General features: G+C 43.0%; 1 protein-coding gene and 2 long non-coding RNA genes across 3 annotated transcripts in view; 1 reads left to right on the top strand and 2 right to left on the bottom strand.

The window, feature by feature from the left end:
- LOC145715498 (uncharacterized) overlaps nucleotides 1-16,278 on the bottom strand; it is a 42,113-nt gene extending 25,835 nt beyond the window's left edge. The window contains exon 1 of the long non-coding RNA XR_014137709.1: nucleotides 16,238-16,278. This is a non-coding gene — a long non-coding RNA (uncharacterized LOC145715498). The remainder of the gene's footprint in view (nucleotides 1-16,237) is intronic.
- The window catches only part of PREP (prolyl endopeptidase), a 120,275-nt gene extending 102,692 nt beyond the window's left edge, over nucleotides 1-17,583 (top strand). The window contains exons 11-15 of the mRNA XM_078447174.1: nucleotides 3,645-3,781; nucleotides 6,747-6,841; nucleotides 9,888-10,019; nucleotides 13,678-13,834; nucleotides 16,835-17,583. Coding sequence (XP_078303300.1) covers nucleotides 3,645-3,781; nucleotides 6,747-6,841; nucleotides 9,888-10,019; nucleotides 13,678-13,834; nucleotides 16,835-17,129 — 816 coding nt within the window. The 3' untranslated portion in view covers nucleotides 17,130-17,583. The remainder of the gene's footprint in view (nucleotides 1-3,644; nucleotides 3,782-6,746; nucleotides 6,842-9,887; nucleotides 10,020-13,677; nucleotides 13,835-16,834) is intronic.
- The window catches only part of LOC132667443 (uncharacterized), a 127,607-nt gene continuing 117,817 nt past the window's right edge, over nucleotides 16,268-26,057 (bottom strand). Inside the window, exon 5 of the long non-coding RNA XR_013555700.2 lies at nucleotides 16,268-16,344. This is a non-coding gene — a long non-coding RNA (uncharacterized LOC132667443). The remainder of the gene's footprint in view (nucleotides 16,345-26,057) is intronic.

The raw sequence follows: 26,057 nt of genomic DNA, 5'->3' as shown, positions 1-26,057 counted from the left end.
AAGTGTTGGGAACAGCTACTCTGGAGTTGATTTAGGCACAAAAAAAGGGTATAAGGAGGACATTTAGGAAAAGACATAGGGAGGAAAAGAAGGAAGGAGAAGCAAGGAACTCGTTTAGGGAAAGGGAAAAAAAAGACCTAAAGCATAAGTTCAGAGCCCATGACTTCAGGTATTACTGATTTGCAGCAAAGTGAGTGGACATTTTCTGAGTGCCAGCAGCTCGGAGAAGGAGAAAGGATCCAGGGGGGTTAGGTTAGCATTAGAGGATTTCAGGCATAGTGACACCACGAGGGCTGCTAAGGGTCTCAAGTTGGGTGAGAAAGCCCAAGTGAAGCTGACAAAGCAAGAGAATATAAGGGACTGAATGTTGTAATAAGAGTTGGAAAAAAAAAAAGAAAACAGATACCCCAGGAGTAAGGGAGGGAAGGAGGTGGTGGAAAAACAAGTTGGAGTCACACAGGGGGAATATCAGAGTTCCTTGCAGAGAGTCTCAGGTTCTGAGGGCAAAGACAGAGCCAGGTGATGGGTGTTTGCACTGCCCGTTGGTTTGTCTCCATGCACCTCGAGTCCCATGAGGGAAGAAGTTAGCTAGGTCTTGTCCAGTGCCTGGCACGTAACGGACACACAGCAAACATCTGAACAAGTGGCCAGCGTGGCATGGAAGCTAAGGTATCTGCAAGGACAGGATGCTGGATGGGTCCTCAATTGCACTGTGAAAGTCGCTAAAGAAAATAGTACGAAAACGAGGGGGAAGAGAAATATAGCCTTCCATATTGAATTGTCAAGGATGGTGGGGACACACCTGGTTTTAGTTGACACAGTTGACAAGGAGAGAGGGGGTGATAAAAGTAAATTGTGTGACTAGCTTTTGAGCCCTGATCCACCTGTGCCAGAATAGGTAGGAGACCTGCTAAATCTGCAGGTTTGAGCGCTCCACCCCAGACCTATGGAGTCAGAATTTCTGGGAACGCAATTTGGGAAACTGCATATTTAACATGTTTGTCATAGATGCTGAGGCCCACCCAGTAAGACTGGGTTTGAGAAGTAAATGGAAATAAGGAGTCTGCCAGCTTCTCATCCTATCCAAGCAAATCCAGAGCAGTGGGAAAGACAACCCCAAAGCATCTTAAAAGTTTTTGAAGGAAGCGGCTTTAAGAGGAAATCAGTTTCAGTTAAGGCAAAGAAGTACAAAGCATGTGATGGAAATGGCAGGGCTATTTTTAATGACTGTTTCTAAAATGTTCACATGGATTCATTCCATGGTTATGAAGAGACTCAAGATTCCATTTGCCCTTTTATTGAAGTGTCAGGTTAAGGTTTATTATCAATTTCCGTTCCATAAACAGAAATGGCATAGAACACTGCTGTGTGTGTGTGTGTGTGTGTGTGTGTGTGTGTGCGTGTGTAGAGATGTGATAAAATCTGTATACACGCATATCTATATGGTGTGTATATTTATTTCAAGTCGGAAATAGCCTTCTTATAAGGAGTTTTCTTGAAGGTGATTTTACTGTAATCATCTCACAGTGCCCTTTCACTTTTGGACAGCGTTCAAAATGTTGTTATTTTAACATCCGAATGACACAGACTTAAGCTTGGATATATTTTTGCAACTACGGCCCGAAGCGGACTTTGTGCTTCTGATGGTATCTTCTAAAAGGATTCCTTTGTCCTGGAGCCAGACAGGGGAGACTTGCAGGTGTTGGAGATGTACAGGTGGCCACAAGAAGGGTGGTACCAGAGCAGCCAAACTGTCACAGAGCAACAAGATGGGCACTCTAGGAACAGAAGGAGAGTCAGCTTAGTGGGGACTAGAGGGCCATCAGCCCTGCTGACTGGGTGAAGAGTGGGGTTCAGACGAGGGTATTGCCTGATGACGGGTGAGCTGGATTGGAGAGAGATCAGGGGTTTGAGGATAGGTGTAAATTGGAGGGAATGCTATTTTTGAACAGATGACTCATTTAAGGTAGAATCACGTGAGACACGGGTGGCTCAGTCAGTTAAGTGTCCAACTCTTGATTTCAGCTGAGGTCATGATCTCACAGTTCGTGGGATCAAGCCCTACATCAGCCTCTGTGCTGACAGCAGGGATCCTGCTTGGGATTCATCCTCCCCCTCTCTCTCTCTCTCTCTCTCCCTCCCTCCCTCCCCTGCTCTTTTTCTCTCTCTCAAAAGAAATAAACTTTATTTAAAGAAAAAAAAAAAAAAGAATCGTGTGAGACACTTTGTTCCCCTGCTCCAAATTCTCCTCAAGTCTGAGCTGAAGGCCCTATACTTGAGTTCATTAGCCCCAGCCAATGACTTGGAACTTGCTCCTCTTACTGTGCATTTACTTGTAGCACCCACACAGTTACACTCTATTAGAGGCTGCTAACTGGCCTCTAACAACTTTAAAGTGTGCCCCTTTTGATAATTCTGAACCCTGCAGAGTATTGTCCATGATTCCTAAACTCTCAAATTTATGTCTCAGTATTTGTCTCCGAAGTCAAAAACAAATGCTTCTTTTTTTGCTATTATTTCTTGGCAGGGTTCCAAATACTACCAAGTTTGCAGGCTTTTATGGTGGCCCCGTAGTGCTTTTCTCTAAATCTGCACCCCTACCTCCCAACCCCTGGTTGATTTCCAAGGACTTTGTGGCAACTTCCTACAATAGAACTACCTTAAAAAGCTTTGGATAAAATATGGCTCCAAGCCACAGAGTGCAAAGGCTTATGTCCTTGAGTGTACCATGGAAGGTCAGCAAGACGTTTCTGAACTGGAACACTTTCCAGGTGTCATTTGGGGTAAACACACCATGTTTGCCCAAACAGAAAGCTGTTTACAGGTTTTCTGTCTGGAAGAAGCCATTATCCGCTTTTGGGGGCTTATCAGTTATTCTATGGCTTATCACTTGACTAGCATTCAATGTTCTCTTCCTTATGCTTTTTCTCTTACTCCTTTTATCCAAGGAGTAATGAATATAGAAATGTTGACTGAACTTGCCCAAGGTTGCCCAGACTCTGGCAAGTTTGATGAGCCTTAATTAAGAATGCTGGAGAAAATGTCTTTAACCAGGAATAATAGGATTTCTTTATCGTTGTTGTTCTACACTGTAACCTAATATATGCTTTGTAGTTGCTAACAGTTACTTAATATCTTAACACAGAAGAAATGAAGAGTTGTCTTAACATGTAGAGAGGAAGTTGAATATGAAATTTGTTTCCTAGAAAAGTTTCCCCAAATTGAATTGTTTGGTAGGATGGCCAGATCTGACTTTTCCGGTGCTGGGAGAGTGACAAGGAGTAGAGAACTGAATGCCTGTTCTCTTCCGTGGACCATGCAGTAGGCACAGTGGCCCCATCAGGGGCTGAAGAGCTGAGGCCAGGGGATAATAAATGGCTCACCCAAGGTCACCTGATTAGATAGCTGTGGAATAAGAATTCAAGTTCAGGTGTCCCTACTTTCAGACACTTGACTCCACACTATCTCCATAAAAACTGAAAGATGCTTCACCACTAAATAGCCAGTGAATGGTACTAGATCTCCATTGTGCTTCTCTCTATCTTCAAGAGAGAATTCACTACCTGCACGTTTTTCCATTTAAAAGCATGCAAGTGTTTGTTGACTAACTTCTACTAAATCTACTCTACTTTCTTTTGTTCTAGATTTTCTACCCCAGTAAGGATGGTACAAAGATTCCAATGTTCATTGTACATAAAAAGGGCATAAAATTGGATGGCTCTCATCCTGCTTTCTTATATGGCTACGGCGGCTTCAACATATCTATCACACCCAACTACAGGTAAGCACAGGATACTCTTGGAACTTCAGCGTATATTTAATCCTCACCATAGAGTGGGAAGAGACCAGAGACTAGTCTATTAACTCATTTTTAAAGTATATTTAACTGTATATTTCTTGCTTGTTTTTGTGGAGGAGCAGGGTTGTGTGTTAAGTATGTATACTTTGGGTCAGGAATTTCAGGATTGTTCACAAGCTAATTTTATGTCTTCAGTGAACGGGTTGTTTGAGAACTAGATGCTGAGGCTATATATAGCTGCCAGGCTACAGAAGGTTAGCATCAACTGAGGTCTTACAGAAAGGAAGCTTGTACCTTCAGTGTTTATCATTTGCTGTCACGCCACTGTCCTCAGTATTCTTTTCAGAGGGAATGTTTTTTCAGCTAATGATTATATTTTTCAGCAGCACAGAGTCTTAAAATAGACCATTTTAACATTCTACCACAGTATATTTTCTGTATATTCTGTTACTTCATTTTAAACTGTTCGGTTTATGTGATGATTTACCAACAAGTATTGTTCGAGGGGGGAAAATCTGCATTGTTACATTTGCTATTATTTAAACATCTTCTGTCAGTTATTTGCAAACTTGATTTCAGTATCCGATTCACAGTATAAAATGGAGTTTGTGGTGAACATTTTTGGTAAAAACGAGGAGTCTCCTACCAACAAGACCAGCTTTAAGCCAACTTCTAAATAGAGCCTCATAGGAAATCTGGTCATATTCAGGAAGAAATGTATGGACAGGTGACTACCAGGACATAAATTCAGAGTAGATTCAAATAGCTGCCCAAAATTTGAAGACAAGGAAACTGTTACTTTGTTTTGAGCCTTTGACAGCTAAGTACTTAGGACTTGATCAAGTATGAAACACGGTCCCTGCCCTGAAATACTTGATATTATGAACTGCCTTGGATATCTGCTTAAAGAGTTTGATTTTGTCCTTTTGTTAGTGAGAAGCTGATGAAGTTGTAAAATCATCATGTAGACCAGTATTTTCAAAGGATTTGTGAGGCATCATTACACGAATAAAATGAAGGGAAGCCAGTCAGATGAGTGGAGTAATGGTTGCTCTTCATTCACTGTCCAGCGACAGTGCTATTTCTACGTCCTGCAAGCCGCCTCCGCACCAACCATTGTTCTAGGCAGGGCCTGAGCTACAGGTGGGCTGCCATGTCATTGTGTGCCCCTCTTTATCACTCAAAGTGATGAAATCCAAGCTTCAGCAAACAAGTCAGAGACTTGCACCCTGAGCCTCGCTTCCCTTAGTCGCTACAGTGGGACTTAGAGACAACGTGGATTTCTCAGCTGATCTGTTGTAGCTAAAACTGCTTGTCTTCGTTCATTTGTACAAATAGTTATTAATCCTGCTCTTTTGGGATTTGAGAGATGAATAAGGGAGGGTCCCTGTACCATTTTTATCCCAGGACCCAGAAGATAGGCTGGGAGCTTCCGTAGAGACCATCAAGGGTGCATGAAAAATGTTGATGAGAAGACCAAATGATTGGAAATCCATTTGGCCAATCCAGTCGTGTGGTATGACCGCCTCCCCAGACTCCCTTTCTCTGCATCCTCAAGACTCGGGAAATTACCACTCAGGCCATCTAGAGTCCCAGGTTACAGAGACCTGCATTTCCCCAGTTACTAAAAAGGGAGAACGATAAAATTTTCATGAACATTTCTCAAAACACAATTAATTTTAGCTAACAGCAAATAGATGTCATTCAGCACTGTGAGGGTCAGACTGGAAAGAGGAAGAGAAAACAAAATCCAGATTTCCCAAAGGACTTACTTAACTCTTTCTCCTAGCAACTTTATGCTATAGTGTCTTATTTAGTGCTTATTTATAGTGCTTATTTAGTGCTTATTTCTAGAAAACCTTCTCCAGCCCTGAGACCTCCATGCTTGCTTTCTGGCCTGTGTCCTTGGTCTCCTCTACCTCTCTCACACCTTGTGTTACCTAATTTAGCATCATAATGTCTGTAAAACTGGAAACACTCTTTAAAACCCATATTTTAGGGGCGCCTGGGTGGCTTGGTCGGTTAAGCGTCCGACTTCGGCTCAGGTCACGATCTCGCGGTCCGTGAGTTCTAGCCCCGCGTCGGGCTCTGTGCCGACAGCTCAGAGCCTGGAGCCTGTTTCAGATTCTGTGTCTCCCTCTCTCTGTGACCCTACCCCGTTCATGCTCTGTCTCTCTCTGTCTCAAAAATAAATAAACGTTAAAAAAAAAAAAATTTTTAAACCCATATTTTAAAGAGGTTTCTTTCTTCCAACTTGCATAGTTAGGAGAAAGATACCAGAAACAGTGGAGCAGGGACCACCACTAGGGATTCCTGCCAGCCCAGAGCTATTCGCACCAGGGCTGTGTCATGTGGCTGGTGATACTCAGTTTGCCGATACGGTTCTTTAAAAGATGGACTCAGTATGAAATGAGGGCTTCTGGTTCTTTCTCTGTTTGCATTGTGAATCATGTACTACCAGGGTGCCTGGGTGGCTCAGTCGGTTGAGCGTCCAACTCTTGATTTTGGCTCTGGTCATGATCCCAGGGTTGCGGGATCAGGTCCCACATGGGGCTTCATGCTGACTGTGGAGCCTATTTAAGATTCTCTCCCTCTCTCTTTCTCCCTCTTCCTTTGCCCCTCTGCCCCACTTGCACACACACACTCTCTCTCTAAAAATAAAGTTTAAAAAATGAATTATGTATTCTCACTTCATATAGTAAAATATTTACCAGTATAGAAAAATGAGATAAACCGAATGCTCATGAAAATGTATGAACTTTGCAGTTAAACATTAATCAGAACTTTTATATTTTTCACTTTAATCAAATAATATAAAAATATGAATCTATTTCAGTATTTTACATGTGGAATGTCTTCAGGGATACATTTTCTTTTTGATGGAGGGAGACAACATGGTCCTTACCAGGCAGTTAACAGAAGGTTAACTGTTTGCTCTGTTTCTCAGTGTGTCCAGGCTCATCTTTGTGAGACACATGGGCGGTGTCCTTGCAGTGGCCAACATCAGAGGAGGCGGCGAATACGGAGAGACGTGGCATAAAGGTGAAGTATTTTCTCTACAGAAACACAGACATGGCATAGCGAAAGCTACATCTGAATGAGCTGACGGGGTCAGGAGCAGAAAAGTGTTTGGCTAGACAAGTGAAAAATAAGGTATTTTCAAACATGTTGCAGGCACCACTGCCCCTCTAAAAACAAGTCCGTGTTTTCACATTTTGTTTCCCTTTGTAATCTGTTTATTTTAATCTAATGAAGTATGTATTTTTCAGAAACATTCCTTTTAGACCATAATCAGAATTGGTGGGTTTTTGTTTTGTTTTGTTTTCATTTTTGTTTTGTTTTTTAGCAATGCACTAGGTACATTTTTATCTATCACTGTCAAAAGTGAATCTGCAGGGCACTTTTTGGTATTTATTCTGTCTCTTCTTAGTAAATACCAGGTTGGTCGTGTGGCATTATTTGGCTCTCTCAAATAGGTCATTTTCTCTTAAAAGAAAAAGAGCAATCTAAAATAGAGCTTCCTGGGCATTTCTTTCCTTGTTTTCTCTGATTTTCCCATGATTGCTGAGAAGTAGCATCCTCCTGGCCTTACTGCTATGACTCCATGATGGGTAGGTTTTAGACCCAGGAGCTCCATCCTTTGTCTTTCTGGTTTTAATGATTTAGGCTCCGGTCTCTGGGCTCCTGAAACATGTATTCCAGTTGGCTGAGAATACTGCTTCTATATGAAACTTCATTCTCCAGACTGTAATAATTTTTTAAAGCCCTAACTCTTCCTTTTCTTTATATATGGGGTACATCCTTTCTCCCAGCCTTTTGTGTATCTAGAATTCATAGACTAACCAATAGCTGGAGGAGGATGCAGGAACACACGTTCACCCTCACAGCCCCAGGTTTCTCCCCTCTCTTGACCCTTGACCATCATTTATGAGAAAGCCTGCTAGGACAAAGGTGGCCACCAGTGCTTGGTCAGCAGCCCCAGGTTAAAGGGGTCTTTTCCCACAGTAGGAACAGCAGATCTGTGTATATCTACTTGTTCCCAAATTTGAGGCCTTTTCTGCATCAAATCCAGTCCGCAATGATGAGGATAGATCTGTAAAGAGATTTTTCATAAGTACCTGTTACATGTCAAGATGTAGGAAAGGCCAGGTCTGACTGCCTGAACATTCACCAAGCACCCCAAGGGCTGACATCAGATAAATTATTTGAGCATCTTAGCAAGAGTATTTCTCATTAACAAATGGGCTCCTGACCTGCCTGCCATCATTAGGTCAACTACTCCCATGTGTCATCCCCAAAGACTTTATCAATGGTCATTGTGTAATTTTGACCCTGACCTGATATTAAGAGTTTAATTACATTAAAATCATACTGTGATATTAAGAGATGATTGATCAAATAAGAAAATCTCTACATACCATATATTTGACTCGTATCCCAAATCCGTATGCTAAGTCTGGATCACCTGAAACACCTGATTTACTAATGACAACGTTTGCTTTAACTCACATACACCCCTATGTGGACTCCTGGTCCTGTGGCCCTCTCCTGGAGAACCCAGATTCTTCCCCATAAAACCCCTCTGGTCGTCAGGTGTCTACCATGCTATGTATGATAGGCACAGTGCTCTTTCTCATCTCTGTATTAATTAGAACCAACTTATTGTCCAAAAGCCCTGGGTGGAGTTTGGAGCTTGAGGGAGGCTAACAGTAGACGATCTGTGCCGTGTTTAAACTGATTCATAAACTTCTCCAGATTTAGGCATAGGACCAGAAATGTACTTTTCCAGTTAGACCCCAGTATACTGAACATTGATATACCTAAATTCTGTTCTGTTTATGTATGGAGTTTAAAATTTAGTGCTCTTTAGAAAATATAGTCATATATCCAAAATGATATTATTTCTGGAAACTAAGTAATCCTAGCTGTTCTAATTCACTGATAATTTCTGATTAAAATTTTAATAACATTTGTTTTGATATGAAAAAATTTCTTCGTAGCACTGCTTCATCTTTAATTGAATTTCTGTAGAAGTGGTTAATCTCAGATATCTAATTAGAGCTATGCCTGCTTCTTGTTCATTTCATAGGCAGTTATTTCAGACATCTGTTCTTTTGAGGGTACATCTTTGACTTTTGGCCTTCACTTTTAGGTATTCCAAGACCTTACAAATGTTCCTCTCTTTACGTAATTTGCATGGTTGTATACATTGGATGACTTCTAGATGAGGAAATCCGGATTCTCTGGGGAGATGTCTGAGATCTTCATTCAAGAACTGAGGAACTGTAATAGGCTGCTCTCTGCAGCACTACCTTCCCACCTAATTCCTGCTTACATTCCTTAATTAAGAGCAAAACCGAAGAACTTCTTTCTCATCGTTAGGATTTCAGTCTCCTGCAAAGGGGAGAGAGCTGAGAAGCACACCTGTGCAGAGCACTGCTGTTGTCCCCGGGTGGGGGAGGCACACACAGCCCCATCGCTGTTCACTAGGTGGAGCTCAGAAAGGGTTGAGCACAGCTCAAGGTTAAGTTCAGCTTCTCCAAAACCTAGGTTCGTTCTGATTACATGCTTTCATACTTTGGTCCTCATGGTTCTCTGACATAACAGATCATCTCTTCTCTTTGGGGCACTGCTGTTGTATTTAGAAAAATACAAATCCACCGTATGGCTTGGTGATTGTGGTATTGATGGATTTCCATGATGCATATTCTTTTTTTTAAATTTTTTTTTTTTAACATTTATTTATTTTTGAGACAGAGAGAGACAGAGCATGAACGGGGGAGGGGCAGAGAGAGAGGGAGACACAGAATCGGAAGCAGGCTCCAGGCTCTGAGCCATCAGCCCAGAGCCTGACGCGGGGCTCGAACTCACGGACCGCGAGATCGTGACCTGAGCCGAAGTCGGACGCTTAACCGACTGAGCCACCCAGGCACCCCCATGATGCATATTCTTAATGTGGTGTCAGCCCATTGTGTTTAAGTGATCAATAGTTGAAACTCTGCCCTATCATCTGAATTCCATTTAGGTTAAAATTGTCTTTTTTTAATGTTTTGTTTCTTAACCAGTCTTTCACTTTGGCACATTGCAGGTGGTATCTTGGCAAACAAACAGAACTGCTTTGATGACTTTCAGCATGCTGCAGAATATCTCATCAAGGAAGGTTACACATCTCCCAAGAGGCTGACTATTAATGGAGGTTCAAATGGAGGCCTCTTAGTGGGTGAGAACTGGATTTTATTGTACTTACTAGTTAACACTTTGGGGGTTTTCAGATACACTGTAGACAGCTCTTGATTTACTTGGCTCATGGATGGGAGCAGTGGTCCAAAGACAACAAAACCCATTTGTATTGGAGTAGGTACCTGATAAATGACACATAAAGACCCAGCTGAGGGGCACCTGGGTGGCTCTGTCGGTTAAGCGTTCGACTTCAGCTCAGGTCATGATCTCATAGTTCATGGGTTTGAGCCCCACATCAGGCTCTGTGCTGACAGCTCGGAGCCTGCTTCAGATTTTATGTGTGTCTCTCTTTCTGCCCCTCCCCGACTCACACTCTTGTCTCTCTCCCTCTCTCTGAAAAGTAAATAAACATTAAAAAAAAAAGATACTGCTGAACCCATCTTACGTAGACTTGATTCATGATAGCCTGAAAAGCTGTCCCACCTGTCTGCCCTGAGCTCTTCTGAGCTGCACACTGGGTAGGAAGGACCCTGTCCCCACACGGATCCACAGGTTTATAGAGTTCAGCCATCACGGGACTGAGCCTGATAACCCCTATGGTTGTGCTACTCAGAACTTGCATGATCATCATGAAACATTTGTTGAACACCTGTGCTGTGGGTGCAGCGAGAGGAGAGATGGAGAAAATGAGGTAGCATACAGATGGATGCACAGCGTAACAGTAATGAGCGAGTTCATACTGTTAGTTCTCACTTGCTGAGCACCTGTGCTGGGCCCAGGGCTGAGCTCTTCTCATGCATATTCTCATTTGACACTCACACAGCCCAAGAGACAGGAACTGACTGGGATTGGGTTAGTCCCGTTTTCCTAATGACTCAGGAGCACTGAAGGTTGAGTAGCTTGCCTAGGGTCACACAGCTGGAAAGTGTGTGATGCTGGGGTTGCACCCCAACACTATGGTTTTAGAGTCTCCTTTAACCTGTAAGTGGCACTGCCTCAAAGTGGCTTGTCCTAATTTTCGGTAGTTAAATTTCACTTGGTAACGAACATTTATGGGCTTTGCTTGCTAGGGTCCTACACCCAACGTCATTAGGATATGACGGGCCGTTGTACAAATGTAGGCTGGACTTACAGGCACAAGTTAAAAACACATGTGAAAATCCACTGTTTTGGAAGAGGGTTCAGGGAGGACAGCACATTCACTCAGTTTCCTTATCCTTGAAATGTACTGAGTCATTGCAAAACCTGAATACCTACCTGTTTTTACTCTTTACCCCAATAGAATATAGTCTTGTAAAAAAATTCTCCCATGTAGGTAAAATACATACGTCCAAAATAATTTGTTCGAATTTAGACAGGGCATTGATACAGTTTCAAACAACACAGACACCACCTCTGACCCCACGGAGCTTTTGTTCTAGTGGAGGAGGCAGACAACACACCAAAGGCCCTGAGGCCAGCAAGAGCACAGAGCATTCTGGCGACAGTAAAGAGGCCCACGTCTGTTGCTGGGCATGGTGAGCAAGGGAGAGTGTCAGGAGAGGTGAGAGACGGCAGGAGGCGAAAGCAGGCAGGACCCCGTAGCCAGTGTAGAGGACCCAGTTTACTCTGTGAAATAAGAAGCCTTTGGGGGAGTGTCATAATTTGACTTATTTTGTAATGGGATCAATCAGGGCAGACGGAAGGGGAGGTGAGGGCAGAAAGGCAGGCGGCCAGGGAGGAGGCCTCCATCCCAGTGAGGCCCAGTGGTGGCATGGCGATGGAGGTAGCAAGAAGGGAGCAGATTCTGGGTGTGTCCTGAATTTGAGTGAACTGAATTTGCACGTGGATTGTATGTGAAGGTGTAAAAGAGAAGCATTAAGGGCAAATCTAAGATTTAATGAGAAGGGATATTGAAAATACCATCTGATTCTAATAGTGGGAGAATTGTTCTATAATTTACTCTTTCATCCAATAACTCCTTTATGTTTTCAGTTTGATATTCAGGAACTGGTTTATGTCTTTTGGCAAACCTGGTCCCATGAGGAACTTGCAGAATTGGATTTCCCTTTGTCAATGTGTTGAATGCTTATTAAAAAGGGGCTTATGAAAAGCCCCTCTCACATCTGAGTGAGAGAATCAGGGTCCCCCAGGGTAGGACTCAGGATCTGGCATTATGAATGAGGACTGAAATCAGAATTAGGGTGCGAACTAGGTTTTTTGCCAGAGGCAGGAAAAGCCCAGATTTTCTTGACTAACTCTTCGTCATGCCAGCTTTGGTGTGACTCCCCTGCAAAGCCTCCCTATCTGCCTTACACCGGGTTGGGTACCCCTACCCCCCACTTCCATAGCACCCAGACTTGCCCATACTGGAATTGCTTGTTCACTTATCTTTCCCACTAAAACATTTACTGGTATATCTCCAGTGCTGGCACACAGCAGGATGTTCAATAAACACTTGTTGAATTATCAAAACAAAGAAATACATTTATATAACTTAAGTATACAAAGAAGAATATTTTAAAACAGTACAAGAATGTGTACTGTTTAGGTGATTAATTAGAGCCCGTTCTGGGTTTCAGGCCCTGCCTTGGGCTGTATGAACAGTTTCTACTCACGACACTTCCCACACCACGGGTGTGGGGTTTTTCCCCAACATCAACCAATTCTCCAACTCTCCAGACACCCACTGGATGTCTTACAACTCAGTTCGGTTCTGATACTGCCCACAGTCAGCACAGGCTCCACATGGCAAGAACTCCGACTCACAAAACTGCCCCCACTTCAGACACCCAAGTCCAAGCCTCTTGTATTTCTGACTGACTGGCTATCAGCTGGGGTTCCCATACCTGCCTCCTCAGGTTTGAGAATCTGCCAGAACAGTTCATAGACCTGAGGAACGGTAAGATGGAAGACATGCGTAGAGTAGGGGATGGGGTAGAGGGGTGCTCACAGAACTAACATGCCCTCTCCGGGAATGCCACCCATCCAGTATTTCAGTGTGTTCGCCATCCTGGAAGCTCTTTGAACTCCACTGTTAAGGGGTTTTACGGAGGTTCTATTGTGCAGGCATGATAGATTAAATCATTACTGTTATTAATTCAATTTTCAGCCCCTCCCTCCCCAGAGGTCAGGGGTGGGGATTAAAGATCCACCTCTCCAATCACATGGTTGGCTTCCGGCCACCAGTCCCCACCATGTAGCCATCTAGGGAGCCACCAAGAGTCACCTCTTTAGCATAAACTCAGGTATGGTTGAAAGGGGCCAGTTATTTCTTACCCCTATCACTCAGTAAATCCCAAGAGTTTCAGAAGTTCTGTGCTAGGAACTGGGGACAGGGACTAAATATGTATTTCTTATTATGTCATAGATCCTGAACAAGTTTTCTTCGTGGAAACAAAAAAAAAAAAAAAAAGGAAAGGGAGCAGGAGACACAGATTTTCCAGGAAGTCCTTGAGTTTTTCCAAATAACACTCCCCTATTGAGATTCACTTTGGGGAGTAAAGCTCTATTCCTGGTGAGAATACCCTACCCCTCAGATATAGTGAAAGGAGGGAAAAAAGCTTATGGCCATTAGGCAGGGGGATTTATGATGGTTTCTTCCTGTGCTCTAGGAAAAAGGATAACCATGGGTCTGAAAGTATTTAAAATGTTATTTTGTTTTTGTTTATTTAGATGTTTAATGATAGACTGCCTCCCTTTTCTATCTTGGTTTTCAGCTGCTTGTGCAAATCAGCGTCCTGACCTCTTCGGTTGTGTTATTGCCCAAGTTGGAGTAATGGACATGCTGAAGTTCCATAAATATACCATTGGTCATGCCTGGACCACCGATTATGGGTGCTCAGACAGCAAACAACACTTCGAATGGCTTATCAAGTAAGGTTTGAATTCATATTGATATATATACATATATGTATATATACAGATATATGTATACGTATATGTGTATATATATGTGTGTGTGTGTGTGTGTTGCTAACCGTGTGATATTATACTACTGAACAGAGTCAAAAAGATAAGTGTTTGACTCTTTGTCCTCTACAGTTTCTCATATTTGCATATAACTTACTGCAAAAGTAGGGAAAGTGATGGGAGTACCTGTGTGTCTTCCTTGTTTTGACCTTTAACAACAACAAAGATGTGATAGGCAGACTTGTAAGCCCCACCCCACCCCAGATTCCTGTCCCCTGGTTTCTTTAATCAGACACTAATCTGGGTGCTGCTGTGAAGGGACTTTACAGATTAAATTAAGGTCGCCAGTCAGCTCACCTTAAAATAAGGAGATAATCCTGGATTACTGAAGTGGGCCCAGTCTAGTGACTAACCCTTAAAGGCAGAGCACTTTCTCTGGCTGGAGTCAGGGAATGCAGCAGAAAGGGAGGTCAGATTGGAATCATGAGGGCTAGATCTGCCATTGCTGGCTTTGAAGATGGGGGAAGGGGCCTGTGGGACCTGAGAACAGTCCCCAGCCATCATTCAGTCATCAAAGAAATGGAAACCTCAGTCCTGTAACCACATGGGAACTGAATGAGTCTGGAAATAGATTTTCTTCCCAGAATTTCCTGATAAGAGCCCAGCCAGCCGACACCTGGATTTCAGCTGAGACCCAGAGCAGAGAAGCCAGTTGGGCCAGCCCAGACATCTGACCGAAAGAACTGTGAGAATCTATGTGGGGCACCTGGGTGGCTCAGTCAGTTGAGCATCCAGCTCAGGTCATAATCCCAAGGTCATGGGATCCAGCCCCATGAATCAGGCTCTGCACTGAGCAGGCTCCCTGCTCGGGATTCTTTCTCTTAAGGAAAAAAAAAAAAAAAGATATCTGTGTTGTTTTAAAAGCTGCCAAACTTATGGTAATTTGTTATCCTAGCAATCACAAAATAATAGAAAAAGGTGTCATCATACTTTACATCTATATATGGAATTTTTAAAGAAGGAAATAGAGATGTATGCAAGTACATTAAACTTATTTTGTTCTCTCAGTGTAACCATGTATATTTGAAACTACAAATCACATTATGAAAGTATTGCACAGCTTCATTCCTCGCCTTCAAACACTTTGGCAAGAACAGTGAGAAAATGGCAGGTGTTTAGACTCTTCGAGACTGCAAGCTACATTCTTTTCACTTCCCACATTTAGGGGTTTGGAGACCGTTATCAGCAGCAGTTAGGAATTGCCCTTAGGATGGTGCAAGAGCTCTGTGTCCCCTGTCCCAACCTTCTCAGTCAACTTTAAATTTCAGTACAGTAATTTCTCCAAAAACTTTTTCTTTCAGTGCTTTTTGTGGCTAGCTCCTCACTTAGAGATTCTGCTAAAATGACTAAAGTTTTTTCGTTAAATACTTTTAAACATACAGATAACCTCATTGGCAAATACCAGTAAAAGCTGAATATTTAAAGAGGCTCTAGTTCAAATTAAAGAAAATACACACGTAGGGAGAGAAGTCCCATCTAAACTCAGTTGAAAATACTGACTGAATTGTTTATCAAAGGCAACAAAATATTCAGTGGAACTTAATACTTCTAAAATTAATTTGGGGGGAAAGAAGGTTCTAAGTATTTTTTTCTCTCAAGATGTTGTCTGGGATATTCCTACTTTAGACTTTAATTTTCCAAACTGGCACTCGCAGGCAGTAGTCTCCTCATACCTCCTGTTCCCAAATGAGCAGAGAGCTCAGCCCTACACCACAAGCTGAGCCAGAGGGGGGCCTTACCGGGAGCTGCTCAAACCCTGCAGCGTGTCCCATGAAGCACCGTCTGGAGACTAAACGGGGTCTCCCCAATGAAGGAGCTGAATTTCCAAGTTTGGGAATAGCTTCAATAAATTTTCTACAGAACTTCTCAGAATCTTTGATGTATAAGTGTGGCATGTGTGTGAATCACACAGGTAGGGGTTGGTATTCTGAGTAGGCAGAGTTTTCCAAACCTTTTTCCCCAAGAACTAACCCTTATCTGGGGTTGATCCAAGAGCAGTCTTAAATGAATCAGAAAACCGATCCATTGCCACCCCCCTCTTTTCTGTTGGGAGGCTTACCTCCAGAACTTTTCAGCCTTGATATGGTTAAGTGAGCAGAAATTTTACTGTTTTTGACTATTCACCCTCCAAATAAAACTCTACTAAAATAGTTGATGGTATTCATTAATACCGAACGCTCTGCAAGACATGATGTCCATATTGAGTCAAATGTGAAGAAAAAATAAGACATCTTGCTCACCTAACTACTATCAATTACTGTTTAATTTGGCTACACTTTTATTCTTAAAACCCTTTTGTTAGCTTACCTGGAAGGCTGTGCTTCAGAAGGCGCCTCCTTCTTTCTGCTGGCCTGTGAGAGCCGCCAAGAGGCCCAGAGGGGACCCGTGTTCTTCCCAGGACTGCCAAGCTGAGCCTGGAATAAAAGTTTCATAGATATTAAAGGGGCAAAAAGCTGTAACTTTGAATTTCAAGTTTTCCAACAAAAGAAAGGCTTGCACCTATGACGTCCACAATCAGTAGTTTAAAGTCAGTTCGCTTTGTAGTCACGAAAAAGTAAGTCTAAAGAGTATGGGAATCATTCAAGACCGTAAGTGTGTATATATAGTCACGGTCATTTCAACAGCCCCGTGAGTTTTTTGCTTTTTACAAAGTCTTCCAAAGCGCGAGCAAATACATGACACCGCTGCCCGGTTTCCAACAGCGCAGCCCGCTAGGGCCCAGCTGACGATGCAGGCAGGGTCTGTGGCGGTCCCCCGTGTGCCAGCTAGCTGCAGCCGTCGCTGGAGAAGTTAAGCTGCTATGCTGCCTCGCTCACTGGGCCCACCAGTCCTCCTTGATGAGCCTAGCGAACAAACAATTTTGCTTTTGATATCTGGCCCCACGAAACTGCCTCTGTCTTTCAGATATTCTCCGTTGCATAACGTGAAGTTACCGGAGGCAGACGACATCCAGTACCCATCCATGCTTCTCCTCACCGCCGACCACGATGACCGCGTGGTCCCACTCCACTCCCTGAAGTTCATTGCCACCCTTCAGTACATCGTGGGCCGTAGCCGGAAGCAGAGCAACCCCCTGCTTATCCACGTGGACACCAAGGCAGGCCACGGGGCTGGGAAGCCCACGGCCAAAGTGATAGAAGAAGTCTCAGATATGTTTGCATTCATAGCACGGTGCCTGAACATCGACTGGATTCAGTAAATGGAATTTCCCACTCCCTCCTGACAGCCGGGGAAAACCTCAAGGGCTTTCACACCGTTAACTCGGAGAAACCACTGGGCATCATGCTTCCCCACGTGGACACTATTCCCGCACTCACAGACTGCAGTTGAACAGAACTGCTGCGGGAATTTTATCTTTTTTAGGCTTCTCCTTTTTAGCAAGCCCTTGGCGTTTCTTTTTCCACCCTGTGCAGGCACATGTTTTAAAAAAAAAAAAAAAATTAAAAAGGCATGTTTGGATAAATAGCTAAATGGCAGCCAACACATCGTGAATAATAGATCGCTGAATTCAGAGCCGTAGTCGGGCACACTTCATATAGAGCACTCAGTGAAATGTGCTTCTGTAACCGTAACCAATATAGCTTTAAATGTGAGAGCTGTTCTCATGAAAAAGACTTCTTTACAACAATAATAAATGTTATTTAAGAATGGGAGGCTTGATTTCTGGTTCCTTTGTGTTGAGGGGCATTCTGGATCACATCACTTTTGTGTTGGAAAAGCAGTTCCTTTCCGTACAAGTTAGTTTCCAAACAAGGAAATCCTAGAAGGCCAGCCCTGAGAAGAGGTTGAGTGCATCCATTCCAGCTCCCTGGTTTATTGTGATGCGGCCATTAGAGGCAGGCTCACTCTCCTCTGTATTAACCACTCAGCCAATCATCGGAGCCAGGGCTCTTTTGCTTTGGACACCTCTTCTTAAAAAGCAGCAGACCAGAAGCTTCAGATTATTGACCTATCAGTTTGGTTACAAACTATCCTGGACATCAGAGTACCTAGCATATAAAACTAAGAGATCACACGAGTGAACTACCCAGATACATCTATCCAAACTTACCTTAAAATCAGAAATTTCAGCATTTCCCAAGCTGTTTCCCCCCACGGACCACTTAGGAACAGACTTAAACAGTTTCGGTCCCTCACCCCTGCCACCTTTTTAAGAGGAGGATATACCATTCCTCAAAGTATAGTTCATAACATTTCAAGGCATTAACATCTCATGAAACACTGTTCCTTTGGGTATCAGTCTGGGAAATGCTGATCTAATTTATGAGAGGAAAACAGTTTCTTCTTTGTCTTGCTTCATCAGATGACTAAAATAAAACCACTACTTTGTAGGAAGTATCTTAACCTTAAAAAACTTTAAAAGATCACCTCGTTATTCCATTAACTTGTACTTCCCCAGATAAGTCCGATTTTCCAGTCGTACATATTTGTGCTTTTCTTTAGAGCTCTGCCTTTCACATTGAGGTCTGAAATTAGACACCGTTTTCTGTCAAGTATATATCACTACATAGCAAGCCTAGCTGAAAGGTGGCTGCTTTCTCATCTAGAATCAGGTATTCTATCAGAGTTTCAATAAGAAATGTATACAGTGTGGCTGTCATCGAACATGTGATGCACTGTATCCCCCTCCCCCCGAGAAAAGTGTGCCACCCGCTATCAGCACATACAGACTGACATCACCACCACCCACCACCTACCGGGAGAGATGCTAACACCAGCTGCCATGCACCTGCTGACCAGCATGGCAGGGAAAAAAATACAGTTGCATAGATAAGCTAGAGGCAGCCTTTCCCTTAGACCAGTTGGGTCATTTGAGGTACGAACAACTGGGTTGTTCCCAGTCAGTCCAGAGCATTGTCAAGCTGGCACAAAATCCAGCCCTACTTTGCCGCTGAGGTCTCCTACTTAACAGTGGAAAGTGAAAATGCGGTGGGTAGGGTCTCAGCTTCAGGAGAAGTCAGTCAGGCCCAGGTTCAAATCCCAACTCTCACTTAGTGAGTGGTAGTTATGAGAAATAAGCAATACGGTACACTTATAAAAATGCCTACCAAATAATTGGTCTCTAATTGCAAGTTCTCTCACATCTAGATTTTAGCTGGTTAACTGAGCCCACAAACTGAAGGTAGCTTTTTTAAAAATTGTTTCTAATGTGTTTTTTGAGACAGAAAATGTGGGGGAGGGGCAGAGTAGCTGAAGCAGGGTCCACGCTGACAGAAGAGAGTCTGATATGGGGGGCTTAAACTCACAAACTGAGATCACGACCTGAGCCAAAGACGCTTAACCGACTGAGCTACTGAGGCACCCCTGCGGGTAGCTTTCTTAAGCCTTAAACATTAGAAGTAGATGAGGTTGGCTCCTTCCCAAATCTCAGGTATCTCCCCTATTAGATGCCACCTTCTCCTGTCCAGTGCTCTGCCCCTCCACTCTGTCTTACACTGATCTATGGTGTTTTGAAAACAAAGCTGCACACATTGCACAGGTAGTCTAACTGCCTCATCACAGGGCCTTGCTACACACACCATAGAGCATTTGTGGCTTTTGTGAAATAGTCACATTTACCATGTTTCATGTGTACACACCTGGAATAGTGTAAAATTTGGCGATTACTGTGTCCTAATACTCCCACTAGAACTTCGGCAATTACACACAAATGGTGCTGCTCGCTGGAAAGATTAAATTTCACCTAAAAAAGCCTGTCACCAGTCTGTATTATACACAGTTTCACCAGCCTTGGGGAGTTCCCTGGGACAGACCACATAGCCATTGACCAGAAAGGCTACAAAGACTCAAAGGTGCATGAAAGACAGGATTGAAAGCTGTGAGGGGCCCAGAAAAAAAGCAGAGATCGGACTGGAATGCAATAGTCAGGCCAGTGGGATGAGGGCTGAGGCCAATGAATACGGAATATTTAGCCATAGTCTCCATCCATTCATTCTAGGGGGCAGGGGTGCCAAGAAAAAAAGTCTTGCCCTCAAGAAGTTGACCCTCCAGATGGAGAAGACAGAGGATAAATTCTTTTGCTGAGTCCCCGGTGCCCCCCAGCCCTAAGCACTCTGTCCTCAAGCAACCTTACAAGCCATTTGCTACCCTTACCCCCGTTCGACAAAGGCCTAAGTTCCCCAGCCAGGAAGTGAACAGGCAGGGCAGTAACCCTGGCAGCTGGACCCTGGAGTCTGTACTCTTACCCACTATTGTGGTACTAAGATCATAAACAAGAGGGTTCTTGTTCAAGATCGTGACATAGGAGGGTCCTGAACTTACCTCCTCCCACAGATGCACTGAATCTACAGCTACATACAGAATAATGTCCTCTAAAAGAAACACAAGTAGATAAGTCCTATGAATTGGGAAAATAAGAAAAAAAAACACACATCGAAACAGGAGAGGCTGAGACACAATCTTACTTTGACCACCCCCCACGCCCAGCACAACTCAGAGATTCTTCCTGAGGAGTGAAGGGTCTGGACCCCACATCTGGCACCCCAACTTTTAAGACCTGTACCTAAGAGACGAGCCCCCAAAGCATCTAGCTTTGACAGCCAATGGTGTTTGTGACCATGAGACCCAGAGGCTATAGCAAAATGAGAAGTACTTTTGTTTTCTGTAGTCTACTCACAGTTTTAATTTGAAAGATGAAAAGTCCATGAGAATAGAGAAAATTCTAAGAGTTTTAAGATCTCTCGGCAACTTTCAAATGTACAGCACAGTGCTATTAACTATAGTCACCATGTTGGACATGACATCCCCAAAACTTTTGGAAGTTTATGCCTTGTGACGGCTTCACCCATTTCACACACCCAAGAAACAGTTCTTAAAGGGCTCATGCAGAATGCTCTGGCCACCCCCAGAGCTCGGCGGTGAGGAAGCCAACTGAAAAGTGCCCACTCTTCCTGTGAAAAACACCTGTGTGCTTATCTTAAAGATTTGTCCTGAGGGAGGGACAGGCTTCTAACTTAACACACACATAGCAGCCTACTGAACTACTCTAAAGACCACAGAGGCCAGTGGGAGCCATTTTCACACTCTGCTTCTGCCTCCCTCCGTGTCACCAGTATTTCCTGGAAAGGCATTCATTCACACATCTGGTGCCATGGATTTTGCAGCTGCTGCCTAAGGGCAACCCTTGATCACACTGGGCTCTGGTGGCCTGGGGGACTTACATTTGTGAGTCTCACAGGACTGCAACAAATGGAGAAACAGTTCTTAAGTGGCTCCCTCCTCGCCAGGGCACAACACAGAGACAGCAGTCTGAAATGCACCTCCAGTATTTCTGTGAAAGAGGCCTATTAGCTTATCTTCATCACTGTGGCCTAAGGGGCAAACTTCTCATTAAAAACACATCTAAGGGCAAACTACAATCCCCTCTAGAGACCAGGGAGGCTGGCAGGTGTCATCATCTTCCTGCCTCTGTCCTGCCCCATATCATCAGAGTTTCCAGCATTTGTGGCCATACCACATCTCTTGATAGCCTGGCTTTCGTGGCCAGAGGTACTTGTGTTCACAGGGCTTGTGTTCTTGTGTTAATGGTGGCAAACAAAGAAACAGTTCTTAACTGGCTATTATCCCAAAGATCAGCACAGAGGGAGCACACAGAAATGTCCATTTCCAGTCTTCCCCTGAAAGAGGAATAATGGCATATTTTAAAAGCTGCTGTCTGAGTGTCTGGCTTCCAATCAGCCTGAATCTAGGTGCTGACTGAGATACTCTCCTTTAGGGCACTGAGAGATCTTGGTACACCCTCACCTACTAGAAGCCACCAAGACTATAGTAGGCTGCTTAGACAATCACAAAGGCTTGGCAGAAAATCAAGAGCTAGGGCAGGGTTGAACAATAGGTTTCAATAATAAGGTAACATGAGGTCACCCCTTCAAGAATGGGAGAAGTGGTTATTTTAAATAATAGATAAAAACCCAACACAGAGTCAAAGAAAATGAAGAAACAGGAATACCTTCCAAACAAAAAGTTAAGACAAAACCTTAGAAAAAGCCCTCCATGAAACAGAGGTAAGTAATGTACCTGATAAAAAGTTCAAAGTAACTGTCATAAAGATGCTTACCATGCTTGAGAGATGAATGGATGAACACAGTAAGAACTTCAACAAAGAGAAAATATAAAAAAGTACCAAACAGAAGTCACAGAACTGAAAAATACAATAACTGCACTAAAAAACACACACACACACACACTACATTGTTTAATAGCAGACTAGATAAAGCAAAAGAAAGAATCAGTGGACTTGAAGACAGGGCAGTGGAACTCATCCAATCAGAGCAGCAAAAAGAAAAAAGAATGAGAAAGCTTAAAGAACTTATGGGACAAGACCAAAGAGACCAACATTCACATTATAGTGTCCCAGAAGAAGAGAGAAAAGGGGGCAGAACATTTATTTGAACAAATAATGGCTGAACACTTCCCCAACCTGGGAAAGGAAACTGACAGCAAGATCCAGGAAGCCCAGAAAGTTCAAAAACATATGTACCCAAAGAGATCCACACCAAGACACATAATTAAAGTGTTAAAGACAAGGAGAGAATATTTAAAGCAAAGAGAGAAAAACAACTTGTCAAACAAGGGAACTCTGTAAGACTATGAGTATATTCTTCAGCAGAAATTTTGCAGGCCAGAAAGGAGCAAGATAATATGTTCAAAGTGCTGAAAGGAAGTATCAACTAAGAGTACTCTATCAAGCAAAGTTGTCCTTCAGAATTGAAGGAGATATAGTTTTCCAGACAAGCAAAAGCTGTAGAGTTCATCACTACTAGAAATGCCTTCTAAGAAATGCTGAAAGGAAAGGTAAAGGTGCTAATTAGTGAGAACAATACATATGAAAGTATAAATCTCACTGGCAAAAGTAAATATATTATACAATTCAGAATAATCTAATGTAAAAATGGTGAGTTAATTTATAAACTAGTATGAAGGTTAAAAGACAAAAGTAATAAAAATAACCATAACTACAAAAAATATTAATGGCTACACAAGATAAATGTAATATGTGACATCAAAAGCAAATTGTGGAGTCAGAGGGAAGTAAAAAACTGTAGAGCTTTAGAATGTGTTTGAACTTAGTCATCATCAACTTAAAATACTGTTATAAGTTGTTTTATGTAAGCCTCATGGTAATCACAACTCAAAAACACATAGTAGTACACAAAAGAGAAAGAGAAAGAAATTTAAGCATACCACTAAAGAAAATCATCAAGTCACCAAGGAAGAGAACAAGAAAAGAATAAAGGATTTTCAAAACAACCATAAAACAATTAACACAATGGAATAAGTACATACCTGTTGCTCTACTTTAAATGTAAATGGACTAAATTCTCCAGTCAAAAGACACAGAGTGACTGAATGGATAAAATTACAAGACCCATCTAGAATTCCAGTCTGATGGTGATGTAGGCAGACACTGAACTCACTTCCTCCATGCAACATAACAAATTATACCTATTTATAGAACAATTCCTCCTGAAGAAGAACTAGGGCCAACTGAACAGCTTCTGCACAACAAAATATGGCAAAAGAGAACAGCAAGAGATGGTAGCAAAGGACCCCTCCACTGCTGCAAACAGTAGTGGGGAGGGATGGTACTGAGGGACTGGGAGCAGATCTATCTGTCCATGGGCACAAAACAAACAAACAAACAAACAAACAAACCTGCAATTTAAAAGAATAGCTATCATATAAAAGAACCAGCCCTAGAATTCTGCCAAACAGCAAGAGAGCTTCTGGAACCATCTCTAGGTGAAAGGAACTGCTAGACATAGTCTACACTCTCCCTCCACCTTCAAAGCACAGACCAGGGTACAGCCCAGGCATCCTAACAAGCCTGCCTGTCAGTGAGCCCTGGGCTTCTAGCCCACATCAGCCTACTCATTCCACCAAGGTGGCCACAGGGCCTGGAAACCCCTGGTTAGCAATCATTATAGCAACAGCTTTTGTACCAAGGTGCAAAGCAAAGCACTCTGGAACACTCCAGGCCTACACCAGTTGGGCTTCAGACAGCTTTCCAGGGTACCTCCAATGCAGAGAGCTCCAGTACCTTCTGACTTCCATCTGCTTCAAATCTTGCTACATCACCAGGGTGCTCCCTGCATGAAGGACCCTGGAAATTCCCCGCCTGTGCCTACCCCACCTGTGCCTGTTCCAGCCACCCCACCAGGGCAATCTCTGTTCAGAGACAATCCCACTCATGTCAGCCTTGGCTCCAGTCACCTGGCCAAGGCATCCACTGTGCTGAGCACCCAAGACACCCCAGCTTGCACCCACTTGGCTTCAGCTCTCCTGCCTGGGCATATTGGCCCAGGGACCACTCTGGACCATGCCTACTTTAGCTTCAGCTATCCTGTCAGGTTGCCCCCTGCATGGAATACCCTAGCCTATACCCCACCTTGGCTTCATGGAGGATCATCAAGCCTATACCCCACCTTAGCTACAGCCACTGCTCCAGGGCATCTTCTGTGCAAAGAATCCTGGAAACCTCAGTTTAAACCCACTTTAGCTTCAGCTATCCTGTCAAGGTGCCCTCTGTTCACAGAGCCCTGAGACCCTCAGCTTACCCCCATTTCGACTTCAGCTGTCCTGCCAGGTTCCTACAGCACAGAGAGCCCTAAGACCCCTGGCCCACACCGTCCACAGCTCCAGAAAGCCAGCAAAAGTCACCAAGCACACAGTCTATATAGGGGATGACCATACATAAGACCATTCCTTCAAGTTTAGGAGAAGCAGCTGTTCTGCTAATCTTTAGAAACAAAAAGAGAAAGTCAAGCAACATGGAGAGACAGGGGAATATGCTCCAAAAGAAAGAACAAGACAAAACCTCAGAAAAAGAACTAAATGGAATGGAGATAAGCAATATGCTTGATAAAGAATATAAAGTAATGATTGTAAAGATGCTTACTGGGCTGGAGGAAAGACTGGCAGAAATCAGAAAATACAAAAAAAGAACGAATCACAGTTGAAGAATACAGTAACTGAAATTTAAAACAAAATTTAGGGCAGCTGGGTGGCTCAGTCAGTTAAGTGTCTGACTTCAGCTCAGGTCATGATCTCATGGCTTGTGAGTTCTAGCCCCGCGAGCCCAGAACCTGCTTCATGTTCTGTGTCTCCCTCTCTCTCTGCCCCTCCCCTGTCCATGCTCCCTCTCTCTCTCTATTAAAAATAAATAAACATTAAAAATTTTTTAAACAAAATTTAATCAACAGATTAGCTGATGCAGAAGAACATATCAGTGGGATCTGGAAGAGAGGGTAATGAAAAGCACCTAAGCTTAACAGCAAAAAGAGAAAAGAATTTTAAAAAATAATGTCTATACTACCCAAAGCAATCTACACATTCAATCCAATGCCTATCAAAATAACATCAGCAGTCTTCACAGAACTAGAACAAACAATTCTAAAATTTGAATGGAACCACAAAAGACCCTGAATAGCCAAAGTAATGTTGAAAAAGCAAAACAAAGCTGAAGGCATCACAATTCTGGAGTTTAAGCTGTACTGCAAAACTGTACTCATCAAGACAGTATGGTACCAGCACAAAAACATACACATAGATCAATGTAACAGAATAGAGGACCCAGAAATGGACCTATAACTGTGTAGTCAACTCCTATTCAACAAAACAGGAAAGAATATCCAATGGAAAAAAGATAGTCTCTTCAGCAAATGGTACTGGGAAAACTGAACACAAACATGCAGAAGAATGAAACTGGACCACTTTCTTACACCATACACAAAAATAAATTAAAAAATGGATGAAAGACCTAAATTGAGATAGGAAGCCATAAAAATCCTAGAAGAGAACACAGGCGGCAACCTCTTTGACCTCAGCCATAGCAACTTCTTTATAGACATATCTCCAGAAACAAGGGAAACAAAAACAAAAATGAACTATTGGGATGTTATCAAGACAAAAAGCTTCTGCACAACAAGGGAAACATTCAACAAAACTAAGAGGCAACTGATGGAATAGGAGAAGATATTTTCAAATGATATGTTGGATAAAGGACTAGTAACCAAAATCTATAAAGAACTTATCAAACTCAACACCCAAAAAATAATACAGTCAAGAAATGGGCAGAAGACATGAACAGATGCAAGAAAAAATAATACAGTCAAGAAATGGGCAAGAA

The sequence above is a fragment of the Panthera onca genome, chromosome B2 (genome assembly GCF_046562875.1).
Source record: "Panthera onca isolate mPanOnc1 chromosome B2, mPanOnc1 haplotype 2, whole genome shotgun sequence".
In the NCBI taxonomy this organism is placed as follows: domain Eukaryota; kingdom Metazoa; phylum Chordata; class Mammalia; order Carnivora; family Felidae; genus Panthera; species Panthera onca.
The sequence above is the reverse complement of the archived record's forward strand: the minus strand, read 5'-3'. Positions and strand labels throughout refer to the sequence as shown.